General features: G+C 33.3%; 2 protein-coding genes across 2 annotated transcripts; one reads left to right on the forward strand and one right to left on the reverse strand.

Moving 5' to 3' along the window:
* Positions 1-308: 308 nt before the first annotated feature.
* LOC114388661 (cysteine proteinase inhibitor 6-like) lies at positions 309-4,797 on the forward strand. The gene is made up of 4 exons (XM_028349271.1): positions 309-639; positions 1,710-1,929; positions 2,661-2,806; positions 4,348-4,797. The coding sequence occupies exons 1-4, from the start codon at positions 406-408 to the stop codon at positions 4,483-4,485; spliced, it is 738 nt and encodes a 245-aa protein (XP_028205072.1). The 5' UTR covers positions 309-405; the 3' UTR covers positions 4,486-4,797.
* Positions 4,798-5,371: 574 nt separating this feature from the next.
* On the reverse strand, positions 5,372-7,682 carry LOC114388662 (60S ribosomal protein L11-like). The gene is made up of 5 exons (XM_028349272.1): positions 7,552-7,682; positions 7,309-7,416; positions 7,193-7,235; positions 6,348-6,543; positions 5,372-5,789 (listed from the first exon to the last, which is right to left on the reverse strand). The coding sequence occupies exons 1-5, from the start codon at positions 7,552-7,554 to the stop codon at positions 5,594-5,596; spliced, it is 546 nt and encodes a 181-aa protein (XP_028205073.1). The 5' UTR covers positions 7,555-7,682; the 3' UTR covers positions 5,372-5,593.
* Positions 7,683-10,459: the final 2,777 nt, after the last annotated feature.

Consider the following 10,459-nt stretch of genomic DNA (forward strand, 5'->3'; position numbering starts at 1 on the left):
TTTGGATCTTGTTAGAACATTAGTTAAGAAACTAAAAGTAAAAATATTTATTGTGCAAATTATAAGAGAACTCATAGATAATATAATTTTTTGTTACCCAATAAAAATATTTTCACTTAAAAAAAACTTAAAAACTATGCTCCAAGTACATACATACGTAACACGTGTCGACGTGTACATTTGGAGTCGCTTAAGATTTAAGAAAAGCACCGCCGTACCTTGACGCGTATAAAAAATATCGAGATGTTGCTACGACGTGGCGTCCAAACTAAGGCACACGGATAATGAAAATAAATACAGCGCGTGAGCAGAAGTTACTTACTCACTTTACACTGCATCAACCAAACAAACAAATAAAGCAAAAGGCCTTTTTATTCCAAAGCAAGGAAGGAAGAAATAAACCGAATGAGAGCATTAACCTCTTCTTCTTCCACTTTCATTCCAAAGCGTTATTCCTTCTTCTTCTTCCTCTCCATTCTCTTCGCTCTTCGATCCTCGTCCGGGGGCTGCTCCGAATACCACCACCACCACGCGCCGATGGCCACGATAGGAGGCTTACGCGACTCCCAAGGCTCTCAGAACAGCGTCCAAACCGAGGCCCTCGCTCGGTTCGCCGTCGATGAACACAACAAGAAGCAGGTTGCTGCTAAATCGCCCTTTTTAAAAATATTTTTTTTCCCCAAAATAATAATATAAAAAATTGTTTTTATTTTTAATCTTGTTATTCGTTGTCACTTGTTTACGTGTTTTGAATGCACAAGACCAGGTTGCTATTATGTTAGTGTTTGATTCGAATTCCAGAGTACAAGACAAGTTTAACAGAAGAAGTTGATCATTCGTGAATTGTGATGTTATGGCCATACAGAAACAGAAATATATATTTTAAAAGCTTAATACATCCTGGATTATTTGGGAATTTTTAAAGTAAACTATAAAAAATTGTATCATTTACAGTTTTTGTAACTGGGTCTTTCTGGAATTTGTAAAACCGCCAAAATTCTAACTCCAGGACCCAATTACAAAAATTGTCGAAGATCAAGGACCGAATTACAATTTTTTTAGTCTAGTGACCTTTTATATATATATAGAATTTGGTGAATTCTTATGAATTACAATTTGAGTGTAAAAAATTGTAAGTGTCATTGAATTATAGATTCTCATGAATGGTAAGATTATTCACTTTTATGAAACAAATTCGAGTTTAATGCAATTTTACTATAAAAGTACCTTAAGATAGTTGTTATCAAAGTTAGCAAACTTTATCATACCCGGTTGTTTGGATGACAATATAAAAAACTTTTACAATGTCACTACATAGTAAGTATATATATTATTTCCTCAAGTTATTTTAAGTGTCATATCTAGAATGATTTCGAATTAGTTGAGTAAAAATCTTTTTCGGTTCACTGATCAATAGTACAACAACTGCAGTCTGCAATAGCTTTATCCTATTAGGTGAGGTCAGTTAAACGAAATTCTCAGGAATATCATTCTCGATATGCTAAATTATATGCATTCATCTGTTTATATATAGTGAGGGTTATATGCTCCCACTAATGTACTGACATGTTATTTGGATTGCTGAACTTTCTTGTGATTGTGATTGCAGTAGTTCTTTTTTCTTTATACTGTCTTATGTTCTATATGATGAACAATGTTTTATGTGATTGTGAACTTAACGTGTTGACTTGTGTTGGATGGTGTTGAAGAATTCACTTCTGGAGTTTTCTAGGGTGGTGAGGACACAGGAACAGGTTGTTGCGGGAACCCTGCATCACCTTACTCTCGAGGCTATTGAGGCAGGTGAGAAGAAGCTCTATGAAGCCAAGGTGTGGGTGAAACCATGGTTGAATTTCAAAGAACTCCAAGAGTTCAAGCCTGCTGGTGATGTACCATCATTTACCTCTGCTGATCTTGGTGTCAAAAAGGGTATGGCATTTTCTAAATCAATCATCTGTGGTCTTTATATGACTAAGAAACATTCTAATTGGGGTATTTATTTATTTTTATATCCTCCAATGTACTAACAGAGCAACTGTCATTCTCTGGTTTCTGTTTTATTTTTAATTGGGACATATGAAGTGTATGTTTTCTTATTACAACACTCACAAGTTGCATACAACAAGCAAGATCCATCAATATCATAATTATATTGGTAATTTGTGACGAGGAATAAATTTTCAGTGCATGTTAGTGATCAGAAGGCTCTCAAAAGGCCAAATGTTGTTCATCATTATAGATGCTGCTTTTGAGTGAACACAGTTAGTGCTCTTGGGTTTGGTTATGTAGAGCGAGTTGAGGACCAATCAATGGAAGTTGGATGTTATCATTGAATCATTGAATTGAATCTAAATGTGTTGAAGAAGTCAGAGTTGAGAAAGATGTAAAATTAAATGGTCTAATGCCTTGTGGGAATATATATTTTCATATTTAGTGCAACATCAGGATGTGAATATGTTGAGTTTTCTTTACATTGGAATTTTCATGGGCTGCTATTTGTTACACCAGCAATTTCCATTAACAATAGTCGTAAACTCATAATTGATGTATAAAGTTCTGTACCATTTGCCTTTGCATATTTTTCTTGTGTATCTATTATAGAACATTTGACCCCAAAGTGCTTATTAACACATGATCTACTGTTCTGTTTTTGTTATCAGATGGTCACCAACCTGGATGGCAATCTGTGCCAACACATGACCCTCAAGTTCAGGATGCAGCAAATCATGCGATCAAGACTATCCAGCAAAGGTCTAATTCACTAGTACCCTATGAGCTTCATGAGGTTGCTGATGCAAAGGCTGAGGTCAGTGCCTTATTCTATATTCTTTGAAATTTTTTTGATTGAGTTTGTTTGCTCAACTAGATGTCACATGGTTGAATTGTTGGCTGTAATTTGATGTTTAAATTTGTAGAGCTAGGAAAATTCCATATGGGAGAATTTGTGAATTTTCTGGTTTGTCTGGTCTGATTTTTGGTGTATTCATCTGGAGCAGGATCTTAGTGTTCATTTTCTTTGGCCTGGTTATCTTACCTGCATGCTTGTTTAGTTGCTTACCAGAAACCTTATGTAAAATATTTATTGTATAATGTGTCTAGCGTTATGCTATTAGCTTCCTGTAATGTACATTGGAAGTTGCTTTTGTCTTATAAATTTCTGAGACCCGCAGATCGTTGATTTGTAGTTAGTTAGTCATGCGTGCTTTAGTGGTATTTATGCTAATATTTTGAAATGATTATTATTGAATTTATTTAATTGTTTCAAATCTAAAACAACCCTGGCATTCCCACTAGGTGGGATTGGATAAATGCAAGATAGATCATTTACCTCTTAATCCCTCTTAGTGGTTTAACCTTATAATTTTCTTTGCTCTCCCTTTACCTTTAACTATTGTACTTTTTTCCATCTAGTCGACTCCCTTACTGGTGCTTCTATGAGTTTTCTCTGCGCATGCCCAAACAATCTTAAGACAAGACTACCTACCATTCTTTCATATTGTTCATTTTTTACACAACAATAGCTAGCTACATGCCTACATCCCACTAGGATGCTGCTCATTTGTTACACAGACAAATTTAAGAGTAATTTAAGCATTCTTTTATTGAATAGAGGAGAACTGTACAAGTGTCTACAAACATTTGCATATATAATAAACACTTCTAATCAGTAAAACTTATGTATTTAGTGTTGTATCTACTGCTCGTTGAATGAAATTATTGACAGGATAGGTCAAACAAAATGGCAGATTAGAGTTTTATATTGTTTCATCTATTGCGGATTGAATGAAACCATAGATAGAAAAGGTAAAATTAAATGACAGTTTAGCACAAAAGTTGTCTAAAATAAAATTAAGGATTAAAGTTTAAGGTTAAAGACAAGTTGTGCTCAAGATATGCTTCTTGGTCCTTTATCAAATCCCTTACATTATTTTATATGCGAATTTCACTTCTGTGAAATCTGCTTCTGGCTACACTAAATAACCTAACTCTATATTAGTCGAGTTAAACATGAGATTTTGCCTAATAATATTGTATTGAAAAGAGTGAGTTGTTAGCATTTCTTTATTCTAATATTCATCAGGTCTCTTCCCTTCTCAAGTCCTCATTAATATGGTATGGAAGAACTGTTACTATACATGTGTTTGCTGCTTGCAACATAAACATGTATTCGCCGTTATCTTATTGCTCCCAAAGATATGTAAATTAATTTAGTAATTAAAACATTTGATAAGAAAAGCTGCATTTGGGGATAGCTTACAGGCTTCTTTTGTGACTGTTGGAGAGCATCCCGGGGGTAGAGTTACTGGTGGTGTATCATGGCTGATGGATGTGTAAATTTCTATGCAGGTCATTGATGACTTTGCCAAGTTTAATCTGCTTCTCAAAGTCAAGAGGGGACAGAAGGAAGAGAAGTTCAAGGTAGAGGTACATAAGAATAACCAAGGTGGGTTCCATCTAAATCAGATGGAACAAGATCATTCCTAATTCTGATCGGAAGTTTGGCCACGCTAGCAGTATAGGCCTGGGTGGCACCTAAAATATACCTTTTTTTTTCAGTGGGGTGTATGAATCTTATTATCTATGCTATACATAATTATATACTAATCGGGTATTGTTCTTATCTCTGTCTCAGCAAGTATGTTAGTGCTTACCCCTTTCTCTAAGCCTTGGCAGATAAGTTTTCCTATGTGTATTGGCTTTATTAACTGGGAAGCTACCAAGTTACATTAGTACCTTTGTAACGTAAATATTTACTTAACATAAAAATGTGGATGTTGACCATTTGCATTTAACGTATGCCTAAAGAATGTGAAATATTTTTTACCTTTAAAATTAAATTTTAACATTTAATGTGAATAATTCTTTTTGGCTGAGTTTCGAACCCAAAAGACCTATGTATGTAACATTGTTAACTACAGTTAACGTTTTTTTTTTACTTAAAAAATTAGCAAGTAAATGAAGTGAGATGGAAACTAACGCTAAAAGAATATTGGCCCTAATGCTTTACAAATAGCCGCAGGCATTAAAATAACGAAAGATATTATCAAAGACATGAACTTGGTTTATATCTCCATGTGAACAGTTTTGGGAGATGGAGATGGTAGATGAGAGTCTGTTGCAACAAGACTCTCTTTTGGCAAAATGCATGATAGATTGAGATAAGTATGGTATATATTTTTTTATTGGTTTACATGGAGTATGATGATACAAGAGCTGTATTGCATTTGACGCTATCATAATTCCTGTATTTGTTATGCCTGTATCATATAGAGGAGTATTTTCCACAGTATTGAGGTAAATTTAGCTAGTTCGGACCCTCGCAAGTATAAATGTTTTGCTCATCCTTCTCTTATTTGGTTGCAAAGAAAACGAAGTAAATTGCCAAGCATAATTGCATAACGAGGGGTTCACAAGTTCTTTGCAACAAAAGTGCCGTTTAAACAGGGCTAATGTTAATCCATATGCTTTAATCACGAAACTGAAATGACAAACAATGTTTCAAAACTTGCCTTAAAATTAGCATACTATCACAGAAAGATCGAGCTATAGTTGACAAAACTGATAACACGCTCCTAAAGTGAACTCAATCTAACTAAACAATTGCCTGGGACTTGTTAAGGATCACTCCCTCATATTTCACCTGGAACCACTTCATAGCATCCTCCTTTGTGACACGGTGCTGAATTCCAACACGGGACTTGCACCTACGGCGGCGTCCGACACGATAGCCAGGACGCTCCAGTACAACAAAGAAATTCATTCCATAAATACCAGTTGAAGGATCATACCTGAAGCAGAATCAATAATCATGGACCAATGTGTAAATTGAAATCTTCATACTCAAAGAAATTGAAATCATAATCAAACAAATATGAAGGGAAATTAACCAAAAGTTAGTTGACATAACAAGGGAATGAATCCAAGAGGGAAAGACTTGACAATGTCATTTAAAGACAGCATGCAATTTGCAAAACCAGTTAATCAATTAGACATAACATCACGCCTAAAAACTAATTAATAAATCAACCTAACTAATGCAATTCCTGCTTCCTCAAAATCATCAAGCCATAGAAAACAGATTTCATATAAGCACCAAAGTCCAAAACAACAAAAAGAAAATTCTGAAACTCCCATATTTATAAACCAGTTAGCATTTTGGTTCAAGTCAAAATAGGAATGCAGCATAAAGGGGAAGAGATATGTCATGTCATATCCAAAATTTTGAATATGCATTGTGCACACCACAACCCATATCAAATAATCAGCTTCCCCTAAGTCCTAAAATGTTTACCGTAGGCAAAAAAGTAAAAACAACAGCATAAAAATCCATAAGTTCTTCAACTTACTTGATTCCCAAATCGATATGCTCCTGAATACCAAAGCCGAAGCAACCAGTATCACTGAAGTTCCTTCTAAGAAGTTCATATTCCTTCACCTTCAAACCACTCTCCAAAAGTTGCATTGCCTTGTCACCTCTGACAGTGACATAGCATGCAATCTTCTCATTTCTTCTAATCCCAAAGGAACGAACAGTGTACCGTGCTGTCAAAACCAAGCCGAGAAAAAACATTTCTTACCAAGCAACAGTGAAAAACAGCCAAATATATCCAACATACAATAACCATTATTATAAACTACTGGTAAAGCAAGTAGTACTATTTAAAATTCTTCAAACAGAGCAATAGACTATGATTTCCGTTTTCTGCCCTTGCACACAAGGTTTAAATTAAATTAAGCAGGAAAAAAGCTATACGATCAAGATATATCAGAATCCTCATTTTCAGGTCTTCCATGAACCTCTGAATCGAGTTTCTGAAGAAAAATTGGCATTTAAATGCACTTTCATTAAGCCCACCACTAATGTGATTATAACCACAGAACAGGTCCACACACAATCATTATAATTAACAAAAATTTCAAAACTCAAACTACCATTTCCAACCTATTATCAGACGTTTGAGTCTTGACAATGCAATTAAAAAAACAAAACAAACTTTCCATTAAAAACCCTAACATAAACTAACCAACCCTTGGGGATTCTTCCAAATTACTTCACCAGCAATCTATATTTTAAGAAAATGATAGAATCACAAAAATGATCAACAAAAAGTTCCAATGAACACAGATTTGAGATCTTTGCTCATTATCAGCATCACTGAACTACCCATTTAGAAACTTATCGAGAACTAACCTTTGGAAAACACTGGGGTTTGGCCACTAAGTTGTTCCAACACCTGCAAGAAGAAAAACAGAAATTAAAATTTTCTTTTAAAAAGAAAAGCGGAAGCAATAAGGAGTGAAGTGAACCTTGGCGGCTCTGGTGAGACGATCTCCACTCTCGCCAACAGAGATATTGAGGACGAGCTTCTGCACTTTTATCTCCCTCATTGGGTTCGAAAGTTTCTTCTCTGAAGCCTGAAATCAGGTTCATTCCAATTCATAACAAAACCATAAATTAAGAAAACAAAATGTAAAGATAATTAGAGTTTGTGAAAAAAGTTAATTCTTTGTTTCGAGAAAGAAACAGAAAGGAAAGGGAGAAGGGTTTACCATTGGATTTGGAGGCTGTCAGGTTGCACCTTCGCAGAGTGAAGAGAGAAGAAGCGTTAATGAGAAAACCCTAATCAAACATAAAGGAGAATCAAAACGACGACGTGGTGGCGCATTTTATTCTATTCACTCGTTCTCTTTTAGCTGTTTGTCAAATTGGGTCAGTGGAAATCACTAGGTCTCACTGCAAAGGGCCCAATCAATTTTTGGAAAATGCTCTATGCCTTTTTTTTATTTCTAGGTACACTCCCCTTTTATTTCTATTTAAAACTTTTACCATTGTAAGTACTCTTTATATGGCCAAAATACACTTACCTTCTGTTTGAACGAGGAATTTCAAAATTTCATGAAATTTAAATTTTTTTTATTTTAATTTCTTTTGTTTTTCAAATGTTTTATTTGGATAAATTAATTTAAATTTCTTAAATTTTAATTTTTTTGTTTGGACAACACAATTCAATTTTTTTCCTATGTAAAATTTTATTTTTATATTTTAAATAGATAAAATTATAATTTTAAACTTCATAAAAAATAAACAATATCTCATTTTGAAATATTTAATTAAAAATAATTTTAAAATACAAATATTGATAAATTTTGTCAAGGGTTTTCAATCGACCACAACCAATGATTATTTTTAGCTTCATAAATATTGATAAATTTTCAGGTTTACATCAACCATAGTTATTTTTTGTCAGACATCGACTAGGATTTTTTTTACATTAGGCATAATTATTTTTTAATCAACATCGATAGAATTTTTTTTGACCAATACTGGTCAAAACTATTTTTTTCAATATTGAGAGTAAATATTAATTGGCATAAAAAATATTTGACCACTTATTGAAATATATCATAATTAAACTGTAATCCAAAAATGATATGCTTATATTCTTTAATTATTTATAGGTGCATGATCGGATCATCTAAATTCATGAAGGATAAGAGATTATATGTCGAAGGGTATAAGAGATCATATGTAGACTTTGATGTAGCAATCATGAGGACTAAATAAATGTCTGCATAGTTAATTCAAAAATTATTGGCTTTTCATATTTAAAATTGGGGTGTTTCTTTTATTATAAAAATTAACTTAGGTGATGCTTGGGGATACAAAAGAATTCTTAGGCGGTTAGTCCTTTGAACACTTTTGTATTAGGGAATGGGAAGAATCAAAAGAATTCTCAGACTGTGTCGTTTTGAATTCTTTGACAAGGGAGAAGGGAGACACAAAAGAATTCAGGCGGTTAGTCCTTTGTTCTTTTGGAAAAGGGAGAAGAGAGACACAAAAAGAATTCAGGCGATTAGTCCTTGGCGAATTCTTTTCGGCAAAGGGAGAAGAGAATGAAAAGATTAATAGCACAAGTTTTCAAGGTTTGGAAAACCAGAAAACTTCAGAAAGCTTTTGGTACAAAGAAGAAGAAGAAGTTCAAAGAGATTCAAAGCTTGTAAAGGATTGATTGAATGAATGTGAAAAGTGTATTGAAAAGCAAATCAAAGTCTTACTTTTATAGACTCTTTGTGTCTGGTCAAGAGGACCATTTAGAAGAGTTATAACTTTTTAAAAAAACTTAAAACCAATTTGAAAAAGTCAAAACCTTTTTGAAGAGTTACATCTTTTGATTTATTTAGAAACAAACATTGGTAATCGATTACCAAATTAGTGTAATCGATTACACAAAGCTTTTGTGTGAAAGGATGTAACTCTTCACATTTAAATTTGAATTTCAACGTTCAAAGGCACTGGTAATCGATTACCAAATTATTGTAATCGATTATAGCTTTTTGAAATTAATTGGAACGTTGTAAATTCAATTTGAAAACTTTTTCAAAACAATTTTGCTACTGGTAATCGATTACAACAATCTGGTAATCGATTACCAGAGAGTAAAAACTCTTTGGTAAAAGGTTTTGTCAAAAACTCATGTGCTATTCAAAGTTTTGAAAAACTTTTTAATACTTACCTTGATTGAGTCTTCTCTTCATTCTTGAATCTTGAGTCTTGAATCTTGATCTTGATTCTTGAGATCTTGAACCTTGAATCTTGACTCTAGACTTTCTTCTTGAGTCTTGAATTCTTCTTGATTCTTATCTTGAACTCTTGAATTGTTCTTGATTCACTTGAGTTGTTCTTTGATTGATCTTTGATTCACTTGAGTTGTTCTTTGATTGATCTTTGAGCTTTTTGTCATCACCTTTGTCATCATCTTTTATTATCATCATTGTTATCATCAAAACACCTTTGAATCACCTTTGATTCACCATGAAGCTTTGCTTCTACAGTTAATACCCACTAAACGTCAAACAAGATTCCCTTCATGACAAAAAAATGTTCTCTCTAATCTCTAGTCATCACAAATGTAGAGAGACCCAAATAATAGTTAAGGGAGTGAAATCTTATTTCTCTCATCTTCCAAAACATTAAAGTACATCTGAGAGAAGCTTCACTATGACTCATTATTTATTTATTATTTATGACAATCATAGGTTTTAAGATCCGGTTGATTTTCTATCATTGATCATCTAAGAAACTCTTAAAATTTTTACATGTGATATCGGAACATAGATTATAAAATTTATGATTCTCTAATAATGATTTATTTTTTCTCAATTATGAATGAATCCTAATTATCAAATTTAAAAATTTTATTTTTTTCTGCGGCTATGTATGATATTTTATTATTGTTGTTGAATTTTCGAAACAAGCTTACGAAGTGGTGTTACATTGCGTGAACGAAAGCTTTTTATTTTGAGTTGAAAATTTTTGGATGTTAAAGTGGTATATTCCAATTATGGAGAAAGAAAGCAAAGACCTCTTAGCCGCAACGCACGTCAATGGAATTCTTTTTGGAATTGCTATTCCAACCCACTTTTTTCTATTCTAAATCCCACATGCTCATTTTCTTCC

Source organism: Glycine soja, chromosome 15 (assembly GCF_004193775.1).
Source record: "Glycine soja cultivar W05 chromosome 15, ASM419377v2, whole genome shotgun sequence".
Taxonomy (NCBI): domain Eukaryota; kingdom Viridiplantae; phylum Streptophyta; class Magnoliopsida; order Fabales; family Fabaceae; genus Glycine; species Glycine soja.